At 41.1% G+C, this 26,354-nt stretch overlaps 1 protein-coding gene across 7 annotated transcripts in view; it reads left to right on the top strand.

The window, feature by feature from the left end:
* Positions 1 to 26,354, top strand: part of LOC129710542 (kinase suppressor of Ras 1-like) — a 144,181-nt gene that overhangs the window by 79,940 nt on the left and 37,887 nt on the right. For all 7 annotated transcript variants that reach the window (XM_055657591.1, XM_055657593.1, XM_055657590.1 and 4 more), the window contains exons 3-6: positions 14,035 to 14,182; positions 16,369 to 16,828; positions 19,962 to 20,143; positions 25,446 to 25,515. In XM_055657591.1, coding sequence (XP_055513566.1) covers positions 14,035 to 14,182; positions 16,369 to 16,828; positions 19,962 to 20,143; positions 25,446 to 25,515 — 860 coding nt within the window. The remainder of the gene's footprint in view (positions 1 to 14,034; positions 14,183 to 16,368; positions 16,829 to 19,961; positions 20,144 to 25,445; positions 25,516 to 26,354) is intronic.

Genomic DNA, 26,354 nt, shown 5'->3' with positions numbered 1-26,354 from the left:
ACCACTGGTTGGTCCGAAGGGCTTGTTTCCGTGCTGTATAACTAAACTAAAGACCTTTGTAGCACAGTAAACTCAGGGATGATCAGTGAGCAGGCTTAGTTGAGTGTTCAGAATGAGTTGAGTGAAGAGCTCAACAGATGGGGAAGTATCTGTGAAGAGATAAAACTGTTCACTCTTGGGTACATTTTGCCGCAGTGGATTTTGAGCATGCGACTTTCAAGTGCAATTGGGTCAGACAGCGGACAATCTGAGCATAACAACAACCCCCTCCCCCCCCCCCCCCCCATCACCGACCCATCCAACTGGATGAAATAAGCAGAACTGGATGAAATGAAGATATGGGAAAGTTGCTTGAGGTTGGCAGATATTTTAAATTAATATGAAAGCGTTGATTTTTCTGTGTAAAAGTTCCACTTAAATCTCTGCCATCTTTAGCGCCCTCTAATTTATTGAGCATTCATCTGTGTAAATTATGTGGAATTCCAGGCAAGTATGTTTTAAGTGCATTGAAGGACTGGTCCTTGAGGAAGATACACAATAAGTTTTATCTTGTATTTTTGGGTTATTTGTGCTACTTGTGGAATAGTTAAAAATAAAGTTATCAGCTCAAAGCTTTATCTCGTATTGAAGGGGCAGGCATTGGTGTGGTTGAGGGTGTTGTGTGTAACGTGTAATGGCCTTTGAGTGACCCTGCAGTAACAATTTAAGATGTTTAATGTCTTTCTGGATGATAATATTTGAATTTGAGCCGTCATGGGCCTGGAATTCTCTGGAATTAGTGAGCAAATTACATTTCATTTTGAGGAAACTTGGACAATCAACTTGGTGTTTTCAATCTTTATCTGTAGATTTCTTGCCATGAAGGAGCTCACAGTAGATAATTTGTTTTGTGATACTGGCAACGAGCATGCAAGTGATGTAACTTACCCCACCCAAGCCATTGGTGGGGTAAGTTACACTGAGCATGATCAGAACATATTATACTAGGGATATATCCCTGGCAAGGGATGTTGACATTGGTTTTCCTACTGTGCCAATGCATTTGGAGGATTTTTTGGACTTTAGTCTTTAAAGATACAGCATGGAAGCTTCGGCCCACCGAGTCCGTGCCAACCAGCGATCACCCCTTACACTAAGACTTGTCCCACACACTAGGGACAATTTACGATTTTACTGAAGCCAATTAACCTGCGTCTTAAATTAAAGTACGTCTTTGGAGTGTGGGAGGAAACCAGCGCACAGGGAGAACGTACAAACTCTGTACAGACCACCTGTAGTCGGGATCGAACACAGGCCCATGGCACTGTAAGGCGGCAACTCTACCTCTGCGCCACTGTGCCAATTTTGTACAGATTGCTCTTCAGTGTTTTAAGGTGCCTGTGGAAGGTTGTTCATATCACTGAAACATACTGAGTATAGAAATCGTCGCTGTTTGGAAAACGATGAATATGTTAGGTTCAAGGCCTTGGCTTCGGATAGCCCTTTGCACTATTTCTGACTCACAATAAATTCTTGCAGCAATAATAGTCCTTATTGCAGTATGAATTTATCGTGAGTCAAAAATAGAGCATCACTGTTAATAAATGTTTGCTGATTCTTCCATTACGAAGAGCCCAAATCTATTTTTATGCAATTACTTGATTGGCGATGGCAGAAAAGCACTGGCTGTCAAGTTGTTGTACAGACTTGATAACAGCTTGCTATCCCTGATGGGTCATAACTGCACGACACCGTCCTTGAGACCAGAAGATTAAATACAGTTGTATCTCCAAGTCTGGATTTCAAATTTGTAGCAGTCATAATAGATTTGGCATTAATTGCTTGGAAGTCATAGGAGGTACATTAAAAGCCAACTACTCCACTCCAATACTTGGAAGCATCTTATCTGCTGAGTTTTAAGGTATTTACATTGGTAAGTATGCAGTTAGTGTGGCAGGCTTTGTAGATTGTCTGAAAATATACAGCAAGCCCTCTGCCGGTATTTTTGTTGATTTTACAAAACGTGCAGTTACTTTGAATGTTCATGTCACGTGTCAAGTAATTTCTTTGAAGATATAATATAAATGTGGATGTTTTTCAACATTGATTTTGACTCTGTAATCAACACATTTCTCTCATGCTTATTCATTTCGCGTAGAGAAGTACTCTATCATTGAGAAAATCTGAACAGATTTAGTTCCCTAGTTTTTTTTATTTTAATGTGGAACATAGAACAGTTCAGCACAAGGGAAGGGCCTTCAGCCCACCATGTTGGTGCCAACCATGAAGCAGTTTAACTAATCGCACCTGCCTATACATCCTCTGTATCCCTCTATTCATGTGTCTTTTAAATGTCTCTCAAACATCACTGCCATATCTGGTCCTAAACTTCCTCTGTCAGTGCGTTCAAGGCAACTACCACTCGGAGTAGAAGGAAAATAGCTGGAGGATAGAGTAGAGGGCAAGGGAGTGGCACAAAGGCACAGCAGTAGAGTTGCTGCCTTACAGCGCCATAGACCCGGTTTCGATCCTGACTACAAGTGCTGTCTGTACGGAGTTTGTACGTTCTCCCTTTGAGGGTTTTCCCCAGTTTCCTCCCACACTCCAAAGACATACAGGTTTGTAGGTTGATTGGCTTGGTAAATTGTTCCTAGTGTGTGTTTGATAGTGTTAGTGTATGTGGATCCCTGGTCGGTATGGATTCCGTGTGCCAAAGGGCCCGTTTCAGCGCCCTATCTCTCAACTAAACTAAACTAAATCAGACCATGGATACATAAAATGTATTGTGCCGATAATGAATGTGAGATCAAGCATTGGCCTAATATCAAAATAATCATATTAAAGCCAGGCTAGAAAGGATCATGTTGACTGGTTTTATTTTAAGCTGCCAACATATGTAAAGCATGAGTATAAGAGCTAAAAGAAAAAAGCTGCATGTTTGCTCCTGATTTAGTTTCATTTGTCGTGTGTCTTAGGGATTGGCTGCAGATCTTAAAGTCTGTCTGAGCTTTCATTTAGTTTAGAGGTACACGTGGAAACAAGCCCTTCAGCCCCCTGAGTCCACGCTGACTGATGATCACCCGTTACACTAGTTTAATCTTACACACGACAGACAATATAGAGAAGCCAATTAACCTACAACTTGGAATGTGGGGGGAAAATAGAGCACCCAGAGAAAGCCCACATGGTCACAGAGAGAATGTACAAGTAAGAATTTCATTGTCCTATCTGGGACAAACGACAATAAAACACTCTTGGCTCCTAACAGCACCAGAAGTCAGGATCAAAGCCATGTTTGGAGCTGTAAGGCAGCAACTCTACCGCCAGGCCACTGTGACCAAGGTCATCAACCTTGTGAAAATATAATGTTTTAATTAGTTGCTGTGTAGTTTGCCAATTATTGCAAATAATTTAAATCTCGATCTCTCGTGCATCATTGCTAAGTTTTCCTTCTTGTTGTAGTATTTAGAATTTACGTTGGAGGAATTGAAAACTTTCAGATTTTATTTTCTCTCCATTCTCATTGCTCCCCAAAAGATCTGAGGCTGCTGACTCACCAAAAAAGGTCTTTTGGGATCTTCCACATGGGAGCGGGAGTATTTAAGACAATGATTAATTCTTAATTTGTTGGCACAGACAACAAACAGTAAGCTATCTAATAATTTTATGGTTGTTTAAGAAAGAACTGCAAATGCTGGAAAAATCAAAGGTAGACAAAATTGCTGGAGAAACTCAGCAGGTGAGGCAGCATCTATGGAGCGAAGGAATAGGCGATGTTTCAGGTCGAGCCCCTTCTTCAGACTGATGTGGGCGTGGGGGGGCGGAAAGAAGAAAGGAAGAGGTAGGCTGTGGGAGAGCTGGGAAGGGGAGGGGAAGGAGGGAGAAAGCAAGGACTACCTGAAATTGGAGAAGTCAATGTTCATACCGTGGGGGTGTAAACTACCCAAGCAAAATATGAGGTGCTGCTCCTCCAATTTGCGGTAGGACTCACTCTGGCCCAGGACAGAAAGGTCGGATTCGGAATGGGAGGAGGAGTTGAAGTGCTGAGCCAACGGGAGATCAGGTTTGTTAATGCGAACGGTGCGAAGGTGTTGGGCGAAGCGATCGCCGAGCCTGCGCTTGGTCTCACCGATGTAGAGCAGTTGACACCTAGAGTAGCGGATGCAATAGATGAGGTTGGAGGAGGTGCAGGTGAACCTCTGCCTCACCTGGAAAGACTGCTTGGGTCCTTGGATGGAGTCGAGGAGGGAGGTAAAGCAACTAATCTTTGGGCATCGCAACAAGTATGTTTTCATTTGAGAACCATCCCATTCGGTACTAGTCAGAAATTCGGTCTGACTTTTATCCCCTCTTCTCAATGCAGATCAGAGACCTTTCTTGGAGAGGAGAAAAACTTTAAATTTTAGTCTGTTATTTTGAAACGTTTATTTAATATTTATTGCCTCCACATATGGTCAAATCAAACAACAGCAACTGTAAGTCATCATGATAACCAAGATTCCTCAACATTTGAGGGGTGGTTTAACGTTAGATGTGATCTTCTGCATTCCACTTTTTAAACTGTGAAGATAGACACAAAAAGCTGGAGTAACTGAGCGGGTCGGGCAGCATCTCAGGAGAGAAGGATCGGGCGACGTTACGGGTCGAGACCCTTCTTCAGACGTCTGGTTAATAATAAAATGAACATGTATGGCTGGTGAGGCCAAGTAGATCAGTACTACTTTGAAATGTGTTGCACTTGTGACAGTCTATCACTTGGCTGACCAGTGAACAAACAAGGAACTGTGTGGTCGAGGGCTCCTATATATTTAGAAGAATCTATCATGTGACAATAGTTGCAGGCTATCTAATTGAACTGCATGGTATGACGGATGTAGCACAAATCATTCATTTTGATGAAAAGTAATTTAATATTTATGCGTAGGAAGGAACTGCAGATGCTGGTTTAAACCAAAGATAGACACAAAATGCTGGAGTAACTCAGCGAGACAGGCAGCATCTCCGGAGAGAAGGAATGGGTGATGTTTCAGCTCAAGACCCTACTTCAGACTGAGAGTCAGGGGAAAGAGAAAGGAGAGATATAGACGGTGATGTAGAGAGATATAGAACAAATGGATGAAAGATATGCAAAAAAGTAAGGATGATAAAGAAAACAGGCCATTGTTAGCTGTTTGCTAGTTTACATATTTCTGCCACTTGCGTTCTCTCCTCGACCGACATTTTGTGTGATTTATGTTGATATAATTAATGAAAGAAGTGGAAAGAGTACAAAAACAAAATATGAGTCAGATTATAATATTGCCACTCTTCCTTGATGGATGTTACTGAAGCAATAGGAATGATTTTGAAGGATAATTAATTAAAAACGTAATATTTTCCTGGGCGATCTCTATTCAGGAACAATCATAAATTTCAGCAACTTTAGTGCTGTGTATTGCAATGATTACTACTGTGTTTAAAATGGCATGGATTCAGAACCCATACCATTGCTCACAATCAGGCCCTCATGAAATGATGTGGGTAGTGAAAGCAGTAATTATATTCCACTATAGTCTTTAATGTCATGGTTTGCCTATTCATTTGCTTTAATGTTGCAATCAGCCAGAAAGCTAGCCCTAGTTCAGTGAATAGTGCAGAAGATCAGTCATGGGCCAGCACCAGCTATAAATGAAAACAAGATGCCGATCGATTTAACTTGTGACGCGACGCGCAAGTGCTAAATAGTGGATTGAACGGAACTCTGTGATGATTCGACCTCGAGATTAGATTTAATTTGGACCTCCAGCATCCATTTTGAATGGCAGTGGGCAATTAAATAATGATGGGAGGGGCTTCCATAAACATATCCCATCCTCAGCAAACGCAGAACCTAACCGCAAGTCCAAATACAATGCTGAATCTTTGTTATACATCATTGGTCACATCTCCTGGAGACCTCACTATCACTAAACCAAAATTTGATGCACTCCGTGATATCAAGAAACAGCTGAGAGTATTCAACATAGTAAAAGCTATGTACCAGGCAATATTCCAACACCAGTGTTTCACCAAACCATCTCTGCTCATGTGAAGGCTCCAGTCCAGATGAAAAATCTTGACTCTGCATTTCCCTTCGCAGATGCTGCCTTACCCACAGAGCTCATCCAGCAGTTTATTTTTGGCTCCAGACTCTCGTACCTCCTCTCTCTTGTCTCTCCACTGCCTAGGATGTTCTGTCAGCAAAAACATAACAAATAAGCAGAATTAGGCCATTCAGCCCATCGGGTCTACTCCACCATTCTTTCATTGCTGATCTATCTTTCCCTCTCGACCTCATTCTCTTGCCCCCCTCCCCATAACACCTGACACCCATACTAATCAAGAATCTAGCAATCTCCATCTTAAATATATCCATTGACTTGGCCTTCACTGCCTTCAGTGGCAATGAATTCCACAGATTCACCAGATTCAACCCAAATCATTTTACACTCAACTCAATAAGGTGAAATAAGATGCTGGTAACATTATTGCGAAGCACCACTTAGCTGAACAATGTTGACTTTGGGTCTGCACTATACTGCAGATCTCATTACGTTCTTACGTCATACAATCAAAAATTAGCTGAATTCCCGAGAAAGTGGCACAGTGGTGCAGTTGTAAGAGTTACTGTCTCACACCAGAGACCCCGGTTTGATCCTGACCTCAGCTCGGTGCACGGGTTTCCTCCCACATCCCAAAGACGTGCAGGTTTCTAGCTCAATTGGCCTCAGTCAATTGCCACTAGTGTGTAGGGAGTGGATGAGAAAGTGGGGTAACATAGAATAGTGTGATCCTGTGTGCATTCGGTGGACCTGTTTCCATGTGGTATCTCTGAACTACAAGCCCTTGTTGTCAAGGCGACAGTGATTTGGTGACATTGGTCTCTGGTAATTGGAGGTAAACGAATGATAGGTCTCTTGAGTGGCTGAAATCATATCTGGTATGAAGGCTTTGGCCTTGGTTATCTCTGTAGAAGGTTTTCAGGACCAATTGTAGTCCCACAATCACATTTAATATTGAGCATCACCTCATTGAGTTCATTTTAATAGTCTGTTTAGAAGTTGGATAAGAGAGTGGTGGCAATTGTTAATTTAATAAGAATTCGGGGTTGTATGATGACATGTCAGTGTTGCAAAGCTTAAAATAATCAGCCGAGAAAAGCATAACTTTGGCACTTTGACTTGTCAATCATCGTGCAATTTAGAGGTTATGAAATAGTGGATTTTAAAATCTATATTAGATAACTTTCAAATGGTATTGTTAGGTGATTTTGCGTTTATTTCATCGATGCTGCAAAGCTTATGCATTCAGCATAAGGTGTATTGAGACAATGGTAATGTAAATACACAGAGGATACCTTTATCATTATTCCCTGTAAGTGTTGATGTCATTACCTTTGGGGCACATGTCAGATAAATCGGGAAGCTAGATTTGTAAAAAATCAATAGGTGAGCTTTCCTCCACCTAACTTCCAAAATCTTGATGCTAAAATGCATCAGAGGCGTGGGACACAGAGGAGCAGCTGTAGAGCTACTGCCTCATAGCGCCAGGAACCTGAGTTTGATCCTGGCCTCAGGTGCTGCCTGTGTGGAGTTTGCATTTCCTGCCTGTGACCACTTGGGTTTCCTTCGGGTGCTCCGGTTTCTTCCCACATCCAAAGAAGTGTGGGTTTGTAGGTTAATTGGCCTCTGTAAACTGTAAATAGTGTGTAAGGAGCGGATGACAAAGTAGAATTGCATAGAATTAGTGGGAACAGGTGACTGATGTAGGGTTGCCAACTTTCTCACTCCGAAATAAGAGCCAAAAGGTCAAAATAAGGGCCATAATTCCCAACGGCAATTCGTTGTCCGACTTGGCCGTGGCTGGGTGAATGATGAGTTGGCCTGAGTGCTGGACTGCACACAACGCCCAGCCGGCGGGCCAGCTGAGGAGTTTTGGACCGGGCGCGACTTCACGCGCAAAGTCCGGCACCCCATCCAACTCATGAACCGATGATCGCCCATGAGAAGGTGGCGTTAGCAGTAAGCGAAGGTCCGAAGGTCTGACAGCTGGCCGGGCTGCCGACCGATGGGGTCATGGGCGAGGCGCTACTGCTGCACTCCATGGTCTGCACTACGTCGGGACGGGTGAGGCGGGGCCGGACGCGGCGCTCCAACCCGACAGTCCCCTCGACCCGAGTAGTAGCAGTCAAATATGGGACGAGGGCAGTCCCGTATGGGACAAACCAATTTAGCCCAATATAATGTCCCGGCTAATACGGGACAGTTGGCAATCCTAGACCGATGGTCGCCATGGACTCAGTGGCTGAAGGGCACTGAGTGTCCATCCTAAATCTAAAAGCAGTTTTCTGCTCCGTGTTTGAATAATGAAAGATTTAAATTTCCTACATCATGATTTTCAACAACATTTCTTTAAATTAGGTAAAGGAAATAATGCAGGTGAGTGCGAGTTAAGTTTGATTTTTTTTTTTTTTGCTGATTAAAACATTTCATTATTTTCACTCTTTATCTGCCCATGAAGTGTGTGTGTGTGTGGTCGGTAAATCATTAAAAAATAGGATACATAGTTCACTTGTGAAGCGATGACATTGATTCTGAGCTGATTTGAAGATAAATGTCCTTTAAAATCCGAAAATGTTAATGGAATCTTGCAGAGTAGTTACAACTGTGATGAGCACAAAATGTCAAACCAGGGCTAGCTCCGGTGTTTGCAAGAGAGTTCTTTGAGTGAGTTGTCTGATGCTCCATACGTTGCACTAGTATTGTGGTTATTAATTTATTGAATTCCTTTTGTTCATTACGTAAATATTGTCTGTGCGTATTGAGTTTACAAGCCTATTATGCTGCCGCAAGTAAGAATTTAATTGTTCTGTTGCCCATTGCATATGACAATTCAATACTCTTGACTTGTTGTCTCTTTTGTAATGTCTCGTTCTACCTTTATTTCTAACTCTTTTGGCTTTGTTTCAATTGTCAAATGTTTTTTTTTGCCAGCAAAGTTAAAGGACTATTTGGTAAATAGTAACAGATCTCTTCTGTTTCATGTGCTTGGTATCAGCTTCAAACACTGTCAAATTGAGTTTAAATGCACAAGTACGTTGAGATCCAGGTACAATGGATATCTTTCTTGCTGCAGCATCACATGCTCATAGAAATCAGACAATCAAAACCTATCCTATAAAAGTATAAAAGTTACACAAATTCTGTAAGAGTAAGGAGCAAAAGGATTGTGCAAATAAAAAGATATTAGTGCAACACAATTAAAAAAAAAACCCAAAACAAACAAGTCTATGGTAGTGCAAGAGATGGCCTGATGTGTTCCGTTGCTGAAGTAGGATTAGGATTATGCAGGTTGGTTCAAGAGGCTGATAGTTGTAGGAAAGCAGTTGATCCTGAACCTGGTGGTGTGGGACTTTGGCCCTCTGTACACCCTACCTGATGGTAGCACCGATCACGGCCCGGATGGTGAGGATCGTTCATAGATGCCGCTTTCTTGAGGTAATGCCTTACAGGTGCTTTTGATGTGGGGAGATGGACCGGGCTGAGTCCACCATTCTCTGCAACCTCTTACTTTCCTGTGTGTTTGAATCGCCTTACTCAGCCATGATACAGCCAGGATACTTTCCACAGGAGATTTGTTAGAGTACTTGGTGACATTGCGGAACTCTTTAAACTCATAGAAAAGTAAAGATACTGGCGTGCCTTCTTCCTAATTACATCAATGTGCTGGGCCCAACACAGGCCATCTCAGATGTTAACATCCAGCAATTTGAAGCTGCTAACACTCTGCGCTGCCAACCCACCCCAAGGTGTCCTCCCGTCAGCCCCTTTCTGAAGTCAGCAATTAATTCCTTGTTTTTGCTGTTGTTTGAGCCAGAGGTTGGGTTAATTCGGAAGTCTTTGTGTTGCGCCATAACCTTCATGACTGGGTTGAAGACACTACCAGACGGTAGTCATTGAGGCAGGTCACCATGCTCTTCTTGGGCACCAACACGATACATGCCCTCTTTGAAGTAGGTGGTAACATTAGACCGCGGAAGCGAGAGGTTGAAGATGGCCTTGAGTACTCCACCCAGTCTTTCGAACCCGGCCAGGTCTACCTCTCGGGCCAGATGCTTTCAGTGTGATGAGCGTTTGCCTGCACTGGGCCTGCACTCGCTGGAGTGTCGAAGGAAGAGGGGGGAATCTCATTGAAACCTTCCCGAATAGCCGAAGGCCTGGATGGAGTAGATGTGGAGAGGATGTTTCCACTAGTGGGGGAATCTAGGACCAGAGGCCGTAGCCTCAAAATAAAATGATGTACCTTTTAGAAAGGAGATGAGGAGGAATTTCTTTAGTCAGAGGGTGGTGAATCTCTGGAATTCATTGCCACAGACAGCTGTGGAGGCCAAGTCAATGGATATTTTTGTGGAGATTGACAGATTCTTGATTTGTGAGGGTGTCGGGTTATGGGGAGAAGGCAGGAAAATGGGATTGCAAGGGAAAGATAGATCAGCCATGATTGAATGGCAATGTAGACTTGATGGACTGAATGGCCTATTTCTGCTCCTAGAACTTATGATCACTTTCTTGAAGGATACTCTGATGTCAGCCTTGGGGCCTGAGTTTGCAGGGTCGGGGAGGTTGTGGTGGTTCATGTCAGAGTGTTAGCCTTTCTCCTCCATTGTTCTTCATTAAAAAGGCATTGATCTCATACAGAGGTGATGTGTCGTTGCCACTTATATTACCCGGATTCAGGTCTCGTTTACATGGAGCTTAACTTGCTGCAACTTTCACTTGACCTTTTCCATCCTTAACCAATCTGGTTGTTGATCAATTTCTTCCAGCCAGAAATTCATGTTTTTAATATGGACTGCCCAGAAATAAAACAAGAAATTTGGCAAAGCCAAACCTCCATTTATCTTTGACTTACATAAATGTTTTTTACTTATTCTATGATTCTTATAATCCCAAATAAAGCTTGTAACAATGAAATATGATCCAAAAATTGTTTTCAAAAAAGTCAATGGATATTTTTAAGGCGGAGATTCTTAGATTCTTGATTAGTACGGGTGTCAGGAGTTATGGGATGAAGGCAGGAGAATAGGGTTGAGAGGGAAAGATAGATCAGCCATGATTGAATGGCGGAGTAGACTTGATGGGTTGAATGGCTCCTATAACTTATGATCATTTGATTTAGAATTAATATCCAAATTATATTCCGATGCAATGTATTGCCAATAAATTGTCTTTGTAGTAAAGCAGGGGACATGTAATGCATGCTAAACAAATTGCATACCAAGTTTCAACAAATGTATATGAAATGAGTAATGGGGCAATCCATTCTGATAATCTTGGTGGAAGAGGAAACTCTGATCTCAACCTGATTAAATGGTGAAAGTTGCAGTTGTTAAACTCTCAATTAGTTTAACAAAAATAACAGATAATAACAAAAATATCAAAGCTTTTTTTTTCTTTGAGAAAAGCTCCCGGTGGGTGTGGAGCATTTACATTAATGGAAAGCTGAGAGTGATGAGACGTCGATAATGTCACCGGCTGAGGGTTGATAGAAACATAGAAATTAGGTGCAGGTGTAGGCCATTCGGCCCTTCAAGCCTGCACTGCCATTCAATATGATCATGGCTGATCATCCAACTCAGTGTCCCGTACCTGCCTTCTCTCCATACACTCTGATCCCCTTAGCCACAAGGGACACATCAAACTCCCTCTTAAATATAGCCAATGAACTGGCCTCAACTACCCTCTGTGGCAGAGAGTTCCAGAGATTCACCACTCTCTGTGTGAAAAAAGTTCTTCTCATCTCGGTCCTAAAAGATTTCCCCCTTATCCTTAAACTGTGACCCCTTGTTCTGGACTTCCCCAACATCGGGAACAATCTTCCTGCATCCAGCCTGTCCAACCCCTTAATTTTGTAAGATCTGATGGGGACAGCCTTAATGAGGCTTCAGAAATGTGTAGGAAGGAATTGCAGATGCTTGATTAGACCGAAGATAGACACAAAAAGCTAGAGTAACTCAGAGGGACAGGCAGCATCTCTGGAGAGAAGGAATGGGTGACGTTTTGGGTCGAGGCCCTTCTTCATGCTTCAGTAATCTTTGGTCACAGGAATACAGGGGATATTATGTAACTTTAGAATTTTTGGAGTTATTTGTGGCGGGTTGTACTATTGATTGCTTCATGCAGTCCATTCACCATATATAACTTTCACTCTTAATTCATTTAATGTGACCAGTTTACGCATGTGATTATAATGTATGAGCATAAGGACCATTCTCTGAACATTTCGTAGTATCGTGATGTTAAAGCCTCTGTTCCCTCAAATTTACTGGTGGTTTGCGATATCTGTTGGCTTATCTTTTAAACTGTATGATATCTTACAGATTGGTTGGCCTAAATATTTTTCATTTGGATTGCAAATTCCACGACAAAAATAAATACAAATTGAATTTGCTGTTTGAATTCTGTGAAGTATATCTTCAGTTTCCTTGATATCCATCAGATTGGGTAAAACCAAGGCTAGCCAAAAACAATGCTAAAAATATTTAAAGCTGGTTTCGCAAATGCATGCAGCTTGAAGCAAATGACCGAGTTAGTCTGAAGGGCATTTGGTAAGGTTATTTTGGTTTTAAATGCCGAAGTGTTGGTCCTATAAACACAAGCAGCATACTAAGATGATCTGTTGCACAAGGAATCCATGACCCGTGTCGAATGATAAAATAATGTAAACTAGTGCATGAAAATGTTATGAAATGCAAAAGTGCATTCTTCAGAGTTTCATGCCGACTTATCGCATATTCATGCAGAAACGGGCCCTTCGGCTCGCCAATGCTTTGCCGAGCAGCAAGTATCGTGTCCAAACTAATCCTGTTTACAAGCAATCTGTGCGTAATCTACTGTGCCTTGGAAAATTCGTAGCATTTTATCATTGAACATTTTGCTCCCAAGAATGTTCGGATTTGTTTCAAACAACCGAGGTATGTCCTTCGGAGTAACTCAGCAGAACAGGTAGCATCTCTGGAGAGAAGGAATGGGTGACGTCACTCATTCCTTCTCTCCTGAGATGCTGCCTGTCCCGCTGAGTTACTCCAGCATTTTACGTATATCTTTGGTTTAAACCAGCATCTGCAGTTCCTTGCTACACATTAGGCATGTCCTTCCTTCCCTTGTGATCTCACCAATGTTAGCGGTCAGTGATTATCACCAGGACCAGCTATTGTGCTCAGTCCGTTTCTGTCACTTTCGCTCTCGCCTTTTCACTCACTCCACTCCATTCCGCACAACCCCTTGAAAGTTCACTGAAGCACAATTTGAAGTGGAGAATTAACTAGCCGATAATTGATAATAGTGTGACTATATCTTGATGCTTTACCAACTGAAAGCAGCATATACAGTTGCTGAGAAGGTATAGAATGTAATTTAAAAATGAGGCCGTTGAAGCCTTTGCCATGAAAAAATCATTGGGTTGGAGCAGTGCAGTCAAATAATCTGCCAGAGGTTTTTTTTTATCAGGCAGCTGCACATTTCTCAACTCAAACTGAAGGCATTTATACATTTATGAAAATGGGCTGCGATATCTTGGCTTCTGGAACACGTGGGATGAGGTCACTCGAGTTTGCCACTTGATTGTTCTCTTCATCTGGTTTCTAAGGGCTGTGTTACTGGAAATGAAATGAAGTGACTGGCATTATGCACGGGATCTACTTCCTGCATTCTTAAACAGCAGTATCAAGCCCTGCGATTCAAATGAATTCTCCCTGCATTTGTGACACGGTGATGCAATTTTGTGCTGGGTGATATTTTTGGGGACAGTCGGACTGCTTTATTTACAGCTCTGTTTTCACTCATTCCTGTGTAGAAACAGCTAAGGTGAACAACTGCGAGGAAAAACTTTTTTTTATTGTTTTGCTTTGGGGGGTAAAAATGTAACATTAAAGTTCTGTTAAAACGCAGCTGTGTCTCAATAAGAGTGAATGTCTTTGTCATGTGAATTGAATTGTTCTGAGTTTCAGTTCTAATATTTGCATGTATTCTGCTGCAGGAGGTTCCAGGTAACCTAACGCTTGATACCTTGCTGAATATGTCGGATACGAAAGTCTGTGAAGCCATGAAGAGATATGGAGCCAATCCTGACGAATGTAGCCGACTAAATGCTGCCCTCTCCTGCTTGAGGAATATAAATGACTCTGGTAATTATACTTGACTAGCTTGTAAATGATTTGAAATGAATTGCAAGTTTTACACTAAATCTTGAGAAGACCACCAAAGTTGGTATGGGCCTCCAAAATATATCTTGCAATTTTTCCAGAATTAATGGTGTTTGCGTTAAGTATCTCATGTGGGCTTTGTGATTTATTGCAGTTCTTTCCTCTAGTAAATAATTGCTTTAGCACCGTATTCCATGAAACGGTTTCATGGAATATGTCATGCATCCTCCAGTTTTGAGACACGATGCACTTTAAATTTGGATCTGGCTTGTTATCTGAACTGCTGAGATGTTGCTTTCCTAAGAGTGGAGAGGTATAATGCAACCAAGTCAGCTGGCTAATATAAAATGCAATGTTCCACACAGTGTGGAATAACTTCATTTCCACAATGAGATACTGTTTTGATAAGACTCCAATTTATCTCTAGAAAATGGGGAATTAAATTAATCTGTTGCTGCCTGTGTTCCAGTTGTCAGTGCCATTCATGTTAGTCTTAATTTTATTTTTTACACCCCCCCCCCCCCCCCCCCCCCCCCCCCCCCCCCACCCCCCCCCCCCCCCCCCCCCCCCCCCCCCCCCCCCCCCCCCCTCCCCTTGCTTCTCCACTCAATAACAGTCTGTAACCTGTTTGTAAGATTCTTTGCCTTTGCAATTCAAGATAAGGTTTAGACTTTAGAGCAGTGGTTCCCAACCTTTTTTTGGCCATGCCCCACCTAATCACCTCTAAAATCCTGATGCCCCCCCCCCCCCCCCCCCCCATGTGGTGATATATAATTTTGATAGCATTGATAGATTTTAGTACCTCATTAAGTACAGGAGAAATATTTTTCGACACTAAGTTCTCTCTATGAATAACACAGTGCACAAGAAGCATTTCCGGATTCTCATCTTTCATCAATTTTAAGCAGCCATTTTTCTTGCCCATCATAGCAGGAGCACCATCAGCTGCACAAGATGTTGTTTTCCAATGGTATATTATTGACATCTAAGTAGTGTTTTAGTTTATTATATATATCAGTGGCGGTAGTGGTGGTCTCTAACGATTTGCAGAATAACATTTTTTCAATTGCCCCCCCATAAAAATCAAATTGCCCCCCTGTGGGGCATACGCCCCACGTTGGGAACCACTGCTTTAGAGGGATATGGGGCAGGTGGACGAGTGTAGACGGGGCATCCTGGTTGGAGTGGACAAGTTGGGCCGAAGGATGGGGTGGAAGATACATCATCTCCAGTCACCCGCAACTCATAGTGATCTGGAGTTGATTTCTGGATAGTTGCGAGCATTTATTTTATCTCATTGTGCAAGATGAGCATTATTTCTGTGTTTGTGTTCATGAGATAGCGCTGATTATTTTTTTAAATTCCAACCATAAACGAACAATCACAACAATGCACTTGTATTATTTTATATAGTGTCTGCTTCTGAGGTCTTAGACCTCTGCAAAATAGTGATCAAACGCTCATTTCCACAGCTTACAACTGTTTGGTAGTTAACGCTAAAGTCTACGTTTATCAGTTCGCCGCACAATAAAGGAATATCTAACCAAGACACATTTACTTAGTTTGAAGCAGGAATCATTCTAGAGCAGTTAGAAGCAGGAATTCTGGCGTACATTCTCCAACCTATGCATATGAACCTAGTACAGTTTGCCAATTGAAACTCTTGCTGTGATTAGCCAATTCTATATAGATTTAAAAGCTTTCTTGTTCTTTACGATTGAGAACCACGTTCTCTGACTGTTAACTATTGACTTCCAAAAGAAGTGATGAAAAATCACCTAATGTTACAAGCACTGAAATTAGTCTTCCGTGCAAGTATGAATATATGGTTCTTTATATTAATTGACTTTAATCTTATCGACAAACTGATCTTATTTTCCTCCCCTTCCACTTTCATAAAAATCAATTTTGAAAGTTAATATATACAGTGACAAACTTAATGCCTGAATTTGAGAATTAAATGTAAGTGACAATTGCTGGGTTTTTTTCTAACTATCGAACGACCTCACAATTAGTAAATCACTGTCCATTATAATTTTTTTGTATTAGCCTTGTTCTAATTTAAGAAGTTTATCACCATATCTTTGAACTGGAGAATTTTGAAGGTAGCATTGCTGTAAATGATAAAAATTGATAAGTGTTTCTATTTTTGATTGTGTTTTGAACAGGCGGTGAGTTGCAAGAAGATGCTCTTCCTTGGACTTCAACTGAAACAAGGCGAGAAAGCAACCCCGCGCTACCTCCAGAGTTGATTTCTTCTGCTGGATCCAGACAGCCACACAGCCCTTCACCTATTCCCAGACTAATTCATCCACAACCACGTTCAGTCTCTGTTTCTGTTATTCCTAGTTCGGATTATGCCTACTTGCCAAATCGGTCAGATTATTTAGTGGACCCCTTTTCACAATCCCCTCTACCAGGCCGACGAACGTCAGGACCTCAAACCATTATGACTACGCCACCGGCCACTCCTCCATCAAAGAAGAAATATCGGTTTAAACCACCACGAACTCCACCACCACCTTCTCGGAAACTCATTCAGCTTTTTCCTGGTTTCTCAGGACTTACCAGAAGTAAATCTCATGAATCTCAACTGGGCAATAGAATAGATGACGTACCAACAATTAAGTAAGTTAAATTTATATGTATTTCAATACAACAAGTACCACTTGTTTCCTTATAATGAATGTGCATCTGCATCCATCTGTAGTTATTGTTGCTTTTCAATTAATGCCAAATGATTCAATTCATTTTATGGGGGGAATTTCAAGTTAAAATGCTTTGCCTGGCTGGGAAGGTTTATTAGATTTTTTATGAAAAATAGGAATACTTGAGGTTTAAAATTTGATTGCATATCAGTGTTCTCCAGAGGATCTGTTTAAATACTAGCTAAGCTAATAAGTAAGTAAGTTTCTTGGCCAAGTATTCACATACAAGTAATTTGGCCTTGGTGCTCCGCACACAAGTAACAACATGACATACAGTGACAGTTACGAATAACTCAGAAAACACTAAACATGAATAATAATAAAACACTAATGATAAAACACCATTGATCAAGCATGTGAACCAACAAAATACCAGATCAAAGGGAGGCTACAGATTTTTGGCTGTTGAGTTGGACAACTACTCGTGGATAAAAACTGTTTTTATGTCTGGCTGTGGCAGCTTTGACAATCTGGAGTCGACTTCCAGAGGGAAGTGATTCAAAGAGTTTGTGGCCAGGGTGAGAGGAGTCAGAGATGATCTTGCCCGCTCACTTCCTGGCCCTTGCAGTGTACAGTTTTATACAGTGCCCTCCATAACATTTGAGACAAAGACCATCATTTATTTATTTATATCTCCACAATTTGAGATTTGTAATGGAAAAGATCACGTGGTTAAAGTGCACAGTCAGATTTTATTAAAGGGTGTTTTTATACATTTTGGTTCCACCATGTAGAAATTTACAGCAGTGTTTATACATAGTCCCCCCCCCATTTCAGGGCACCATAATGTTTGGAACACAGCAATGTCATGTAAATGAAAGTAGTCACGTTTAGTATTTTGTGGAGTACAGAGGCAAATAAATAAATGATGGGTCTTTGTCCCAAACATTATGGAGGGCACTGTGACTTGTTGGAGCCATGAGATTCACAGTAATCACATTTTCTTTCATTTTACATTTTTTAATGTATTCTGCTAAAAGATAACTTGCATCTCTCTTTATGCAGGTACGTGACTTAGCATGCAAGGAGGAAGAATGAACTGTATCTACTAATATTGACTAGTCTCTTTTATGATGTGAAAATGCTTGTTTAGTCTGCTGCTAGTTTAGGCTAGTTTGCTGCTAGTTTAGGCTAGTTTGCTGCTATAGGCTAGTTTGCTGCTAGTTTAGTTTAGCCTGCTGCTAGTTTAGGCTAGTTTGCTGCTGGTTTAGTTTAGCTTCCTGCTAGTTTAGCCTGCCTGCTAGTTTATCATAGCAGTGAATATTAATGCATACTTGCATTGTGTCATATGTAACTCTAAATTTCTAGTGATTTTTTTTAAAATGTTAGTTTCCACAAGAACTTTCATAAAAATGCCTTGCTTGTATTAATGGCCCACCAAAATGTTGATAATGTAATGGAGGTTCATTGGTTGAGTTGAACAGTTTTTCTTTGTTACAATGCTGTAACATAAAGCCTTTTAGGTGGGCTGTTTATGGAGGGGAGAAGTAAGAGGCCTCTGTGCTAGTGAGTGCCCATTTGTTTATGATATCTTGCTGTATTTGAGGCCCTTTATATTTTCTATTAACCCCAAGATTTAACAAAATAAAACACTGGGAATATTCAGTTGGGTAGTAACGTTGGCGAATAGAGCTATTGCTTCAGGTTGATGACCTTTAAGCAGAAATAGTTTGGCCTGAGTTGCTCACATCTGCCCCTTAGTGTTCACTTCTGGATAGTGCAGGGAAGAGAAGAATCATACTTAAAGAATCACACACCTTTTGCCTTTTCATCTGTTGCCTTTGTCCAGACATCTGCCTTCACCATTATCCACCTATCACTTGCCAAACTTTGTCCCACCCCCACCTTTCTTCCAGCTTCTCCCCCCTCCCACTTTCCCGACACCACAATCATTCTGAAAGAGGGTCCCAATCCAAAACGTCACCAATCTCTGTTTGTTTAAGATGCTGCCTCACCCGCTGAGTTACCCCAGCACATTAGCTTTTTTTCATAAGCAGAGGATGATTGGTGGTGTACAGATTCTTGTCAGAAATACTAAATATTTTGTATTGGTAAAGAAAATTGCAAAGGTCACCAACCCATGCTATCCTGCTAAACCGAGCTGAAAATTCACACACACTATTTACCTTTGAATTATTCTTGATCAAAACACTTGCACAATTCCTTGCCTGATGTTATGTCGAAAGAATATTGCTCTTCTTGGCAATGGAACATTTCATTTCAGGCCTCCAAATACTTGATGGTTGACACTACTAGAATTATTATTTAAAAATTTCAATATTCACATCTTATTTTTTTTAGTTAATCCCTATTTCAGTAGTAAATGCGAGGCTATCAAAAAATCATTAGAGCAATTCCTCTGATAATAGTTAATCATATCTTAGCAGATAAACAATGTTAATTCTCAGTCAGTGCCAAGTTTGCTGACTTTAACCAAGATCAGCCTTGTTCTTATGGTGCAAGAGGAAATTGGTCGAGGTATCTATTCCATGTCCTTATCCAGACAACAAAGTGATGAATATTTGCTTTCTTTTGAGTCAAATGACTGGGTGGAATTTTAATTGAGTAAATTGTCAAACATGACAAATGTTTTTGTTAGTAATTTAAATAGTAGACCAAATGTCAAGGATTCCTGTCAGAATCCTTTAATACAAACTGTGCAACCCTCATCAGTTTAGTTAAACTCTCATTCCAAATATCCATGCTCTGATTTCAGTTTACAACAGAGGTGTGTGTAAAATAAGCTCCAATTAAGTGAATTACCTGCTGGGTTTTACTTATATCATTTATTCAAATAGATAAGGGTCCTTGCCGATTTAGCATGTATTTATAAACTCTTTAAGAATTTCTTGAGGATTTTGTCCAACAATTATACATACAATTTCTCTGCACTCAACCACGTTGTCGGATGGTTATGACATAACTACATTATGCTCTGACATTATTGGTATTAGTGCCGAAAGAAATTTGTGGCTTGCTGTGCAGTTATGATTATATTGTAGTTCCATGCATTTTTGCAACTGCTTATGTTTATTTTTTGTCTTCCTTCCTAGGTTCGGTAAGAAAAACAAGTTTTTTCTCAATCTGAACATCAATGGCAGTGGCACCAGCTGTGACGATATCGTGTCCCGATCCCCCTTATTACCATGTAGGCCTTTCTTTTCTCCGTCTATCGGAAGTTCTTACTGTCTTCCCTCAACGCCTTGTCCATCTGATGACCACAGTTCTCCTAAAAGTTGGTATTTAAACAATAGTATGATGCTGCGCTAAGCTTTGTGTTTGTATGCTTTCCATTTACCACATTAGTTTGCTTTTTAATGGCTTATTCCTGCATGACATGCTTGTATTTCTCTTTTTGCATGACTTTTCAAAATGGATGGAATGAATAGAGAACTAATTTATAGCCAAGCAGATTGATACAGAGTGACGGGAATCTTACATTTTTTTGAATAATGCTAATTTCATCCCCTAATTCCAAAATTCTAATTTCATCACCTACTCGAAAACAATTAATTTCACTTTCACTTTCCTAATCCCTTCGTTATGTAGTTGAGAATGCAAGTTAGCTGGTCATACAAGGGGTATGATACCATAAACTCTTGACCAGGTCGCTGATAAAGGTGTGAACAGTCCAAGTGCATTTTAATTGGGTGGCGCAGTGGAGATACTGCCTCACAGCGCCAGAGACCCGAGTTCGATCCTAACCACGGGTGCTATCTGTGTGGAGTTTGCACGTTCTCCCTGTGACCGCGTGGGCTTTCTGCAAGCGCTCCGTTTTCCTCCCACACTCCAAGGACGTGCAGGTTAATTGGCTTCTGTAAATTGCCCCGACTGTGTAGAATGCGAAGGTGGGATAACATGGAACGAATGTGAACAGGTGACCAATGGTTGGTGCGGACCGAGGGGCCTATCTCCAAGTTGCATCTCAGTATTTCTAAATCTTTTTAATTATCCAAACAATGTTCTGGGGAAACAGCAATTGGCTAATTGTACCTGTGACCCTGTGAAATGTGTAACTCAGTCCACTGAGCAAATAATCCATGGTACCTCTGAGTATACATGATTAGCTTGCATTTATAATGGATCATCAGGCCTGTCATCTGCTGACCACTTACCAGCAGCTGCGGATGTCTTGCTTACTGCTCTGCACTCTTGTGTCTGCTAAACTCCTCACTATGTTCTGCTCGATGTATTCTGAGCCATGAGGCGTTTGAGAATCGGCAAGGTGCACAAGCTGATAGCGTCTCCTCTCCTTCAAAGGCGATTTGACATGCTGACCTTTCCCAGCTGTGGCTGTTTCTTGAACATAGAACAGTGCAGACGACCAAAGGGCCCTTCGGCCCACAATGTTTGTGTCGAACATGATGCCAAGTGAAACTGATCACATCTGCCGGTACCTGATCCATATCTCTCTATTCCTTACATTTCCATGTGCCTATATAAAAGCCTCGTAAATGCCACTATCGTATATGCCTCCACCACCACCCCTGGCAATGGGTTCCAGGCCCCCACCGCGCTCTGTGCTGAATAAAAACCCTGCACATCTCCATTAAACTTCCCCCCTTTCAACTTAGAGTTAGTTCCTCTAGAATTGGACATATCCACCCTGGGGTGGGATGAAGGGAAGGAGCACGGTACAACGTACCCTTCAAATTCCTATTAAATCTTTTCCCCTTCACCTTAAACTATGTTCTCTGGGTTTCGATTCCCCTATTCTGGGCAAGAGACTCTGTGCATCTGCCTGATCTATTCCTCTCATGATTTTATACATAATGTGTACACAATTTCCTCTCATGATTTTATACATAATGTGTACACAATTTTAGAAATGTATTATTTTCAGTTATCTTCAATACAGACAGTAATATAATTCGATATACTCTTGATCCAAGACCAGTATTTCATGAGTTCATTGAATCGCAATCTCATTAGGTATGGCTTTAAATGAATGGCTGTGATGAAGAGGTGAGGGCTCTCGAACTTTGTGCTTTAACAACCTACTGAACCTTTCTATTAATTTGGGTGACTTGCATTCAGCGGTTAGTTTGGGAGAATAAGCAGGTTAATTATCACAAGAGTTGTACAACAATAGAATGGGCACTTGGGTGTCGGTGCAGTTAATTTATAATCACACCTCCAGTATCATTAAATATAAAACATTTGCTTTTTGCTGCCAGCACCCTTACTGCCAGCATGACGATGCCTAACGTGAATGCTGTAACTCGCTGCTTTTGGATGTTGCATGAGATTGTATTTGTTGTGGAAGTGTAGAAGCCCTTTGTTCTTAATTGGAAAGTGTGGATGGGTAATCTCCATTGATTTGCAGTGTTAAATTTAACAATAACATTTCACTTATTGGGCCAGATAGCGAGAATCGACATCTTGCCGAACAATTAAAATTCATGGAATAATTTATGATACTGCAAAACAAGCACATCAGTGAGGTTTATTGTGTTGATTCTTGCACAAAAATCCCAAACACTTTAATATTGTGCATTCTATAAACTCAAATGTGAAATTATGCTTTTTGTTCCTTTTTTATGCTAGTTTCTATTTTACCTCGATTTTATCTCCACTCTTCTTGTCTCTGTGGAAATTAATACTAAAACCATATTTTAAAAACAGAGCTTTGGTGTTAACAGGTTTATCACAGCTGTCTTCAATGGAGTTGGTAAATCTAGTTTGTTGCGATCAATCGCTGGGTAATGTTCATGTGGACTGGTCCCAACTACTTTAACATCACTGGTTTAGAGGCAGCAAGATGCGTTACTAGTGCTTCCCTGCCACTATGGTCAGTAAGCACAACACAGCCCAAGATATGTGTAGGAAGGAACTGCAGATGCTGGTTTGCACCCAAGATGTATTCCCTTGCATTTCCTCTCTCTCTGCCCCTCCCCCACCCTAGTCATCCCGCACGTTCCACTGTTTGCATTCATATATCACTTCGTTATCACCTCTTTCACAGCCAACAATGGACCAATGTGGGCTCCACCTTTCCTTGGTCATTGGCGCTGGTTCTGATTTGTTCAGAACCATTTCATACCTCTATCATATTTCATATCCCTCCTCCCTGGCTCTAGTTTGAGGAAGGGTCCTGATCCGAAACATCACCTATTCTTTCCTCTAGAGATGCTGCATGACCCACTGAGTTACTCCAGCATTTTGTGTTTATCTGCAGTCTACAAAATTTTAGTCTGCATGGATCAGCGATTCACTTCATTAGCTGAAGCGAGTTTAGTTTAGTGATGTGTCCACAATGACCATCAATCACCTGTTTACACTAGTTCTGTGTTCAGCCACTTTCTCACTCACTCCCTGGACAATGGTGGCAATTTACAGAGGCTATTTAATTTACAAACCCGCCCGTTGAGTAATTAATCCCATGCCCTGGTTTAAGAGCGAAAGGGAAGTGGGTTGGAACGAGGCAGGAGCATCAACCAGTATCCAGCTCCTGCTCACCCTGGCAACAACTTGTATTCCGTGTGTTGGTGGTGGTGGGTGGGGCGATGAAACTAGGAAATGGCCTTGGTCATGATGTGCCAGATGAAAGGGTAAATCCCGAAATCCCATGCCTATAAACGAATATTGGCTGAACGAGTAGAAAGTATTGGCTCAGCTTATTCAAGACTCCAAGATCAAGGGGAGAAAATCGTTTACCAAAAGCCATTCATTTTACTACTGTTTCTACCGTTCATTTTGCAGCTTTTACACAGTGTATTTGTAAATAACTTTGAACTCAATAATTGAATGATACTTCATTGTCACATGTACCTAGGTACAGTGAAATGCTTTGTTTTGCACACAACCCAGTAAAATCATACAGCAGACCTCAGGTAGGCAGCACACAAGAGTCGCCATGTGTCTGGCACCGACAAAGTTACAACTTTCATAGAAAATAGGTGCAGGAGGAGGTCATTCGGCCCTTCGAGCCAGCACCGCTATTCATTGTGATCATGGCTGATCGCTTTCATTACAGAAAAGATTAAACTTCAAGAATTAAATACACAAGGCTTGTCATTTGTAATTTTTTTTTCTTATGTGGTTGGTAATGTAACTGATATTGTCCTGGTTTGTGTTGGTACTTACATCTTTCCTTTGATCAATCGAGTCAATATCATAATCCCAGTGATGAAACCCAACATAATGGTAAAATATGAGATGGGTTGTCCGCAGCCTTACGTTGCATTAACCCAGTGTGATTCACTATGACTGCAATTGTTTGAAATTTAATTTTCCTAAAATGTTTTGTTTCTCCACACAATGCAGTTCCGACTCGCTAAGTATTTCTAATACTTTGTTTACATTGCAATCATGTTGATCAGAAATGCACAACTACATCAAACTACCCATTACATTTTGTTTTGAGAAAAGTTGTTCCACGCAGTAGATTTAAAAAATATATATACAGTTCTGCATTGATTTTTACCATTCTTTCACTTTCTATCGGAGATTTATAAAAATAATTAGGTCTTGTGCAGAGATTCAGGGAGAGCTAGCCAACTGAACAGAGGAAGCACAAAATGCTGGAGTAACTCAACGGGACAGGTAGCATCTCTGGAGAGAACAAATGGGTGACGTTTCAGGTCAAGACCCTTCTTCAGACTGAGAGTCAGGGGAGTGGGCGGTACTGAGATAAAATTTAGTCGGAGACAGTAAGACTGGTCAGAGAACTGGGAAGGAGGAAGGGATGGAGTGAGAGGGAAAGGAAGGGCTACTTGAAGTTAGAGAAATCAATGTTCATACCGCTGGGGTGTAAGTAACCCAAGCAAAATATGAGGAGATGTTCCTCCAATTTACACTGGGCATTATTTGGAGTATTGTGTTCTGTTTTAGTCACTGCGATAGGAAAGATGTTATTAAGCTGGAAAGAGTGCAGAGAAAATTTGCGAGGATGTTGCCAAGATTTGAGGGGCTGAGCTGTAGGGCGAGGTTGGACAGGTTAGGACTTTATTCCTTGTAGTAAAGGAGGATGAGGAGTTATCTTATGGAAATATATAAGATCATAAGGAGAATAGATCGGTTAAATAGCTGCCAGAGGAGGAAATTGGGGTAGGTACCATAACAACGTTTAAAAGAAATTTGGACAAATACATGGAAAAGGAAAGGTTTAATAGGACGTGGGCCAAACGCAGGCAGGAGGGACTAGCATAGATTGGCGTATCTTGATCGGCATGGGCAAATTGGGCCGAATGGCCTGTTTCCATGAGGTATGATTCTTTGATTAGTTTTTATTAGAACAGATCAACTTCCCAAAAGTTGTTCCATATCCCATACTTCAGAAGTCTAAGATTTTCCATTTTAAATTAGTTGAAAATATTTGGTGCTTCATAGACACCATTTTAGAGTTGAGAAATGTTCTTTTTGCAGCAATGTTTTAGCATGCATATTATTGGCATCATTGTTCATAATGGCCTGACAGGACAACATTTATGAAAATAACCATGGCCTTGAATTATTTTAATGCATAAACTCTCAGTGTGTGGCAGTTTTAATTGCTTTAAAAAAAATAATAATTTAGCCGATCTCTTCTGTTGCAGACTCGTTACATGTACCACGAGGATCCCCTCAGATGCAACACAGGGATTTTGGGCTCTCCATTACACATAGGTAAGTGATGCATTAGAAGTACTTCAGCATTTTTAGCTTATGTTTTTAAAGTTTTACGCAGTGGTTCCGACGTAATGTAATTTTGTACTTTGTTTACAACCTGACCACCGGTCTTTCAATAAAGAAAGGCAGATGTAGAATATAGTGACATGGTTCAACTTATCTAAATCTACACAATAAATGACACCCACATTGATTCATAAATAGCTAATGAGTCAAACAAAGATCTGCGATGTTTTGTTTAAGGAGGAACTGCAGATGCTGGAAAATCGACGGTAGACAAAAATGCTGGAGAAACTCAGCGGGTGAGGCAGCATCTATGGAGCGAAGGAAATAGGCAAAGTTTCGGGCCGAAACCCTTGGGTTTCGGCCCAAAACGTTGTCTATTTCCGTCGCTCCATAGATGCTGCCTCACCTGCTGAGTTTCTCCAGCATTTTTGTCTATCAGCAATATTTTGTCTCCTTTCTTATTGGAAGTGCCAATGACTTAAAATGATATTTAAAATCAGGGGTATACCGTGTTGGAAGATGACGATATACTGTGCATCCCATCTAGTTTGTTACAGCTTTCCAAGGATAGCATTTTGGCTGCTTCATTGATTGGGATTGCAGCTAAACCGATGAATACTATTTTTTTGGATGGAATGAATTGCCTTCCCTTTTTATACACCTAGATAAGCCCAGGCGAATGAAAAGTGAATCCTTCATCTCCTCCATCTATTGAAAGCCATGTAGTGAGGATATAAAATATTCAGGCAAGCTTGCGGAGTGGGGTGTGGACTGTAAAAGAGGAGATGGCAATGCATTATTGATTAAGGAGTCAATTACTCCAGTAATGA

Source organism: Leucoraja erinacea, chromosome 28 (genome assembly GCF_028641065.1).
Source record: "Leucoraja erinacea ecotype New England chromosome 28, Leri_hhj_1, whole genome shotgun sequence".
NCBI classification, from domain to species: Eukaryota; Metazoa; Chordata; class Chondrichthyes; order Rajiformes; family Rajidae; genus Leucoraja; species Leucoraja erinaceus.
Note: the sequence above shows the minus strand (reverse complement) of the source record. Positions and strands in the feature narration are given on the sequence as shown.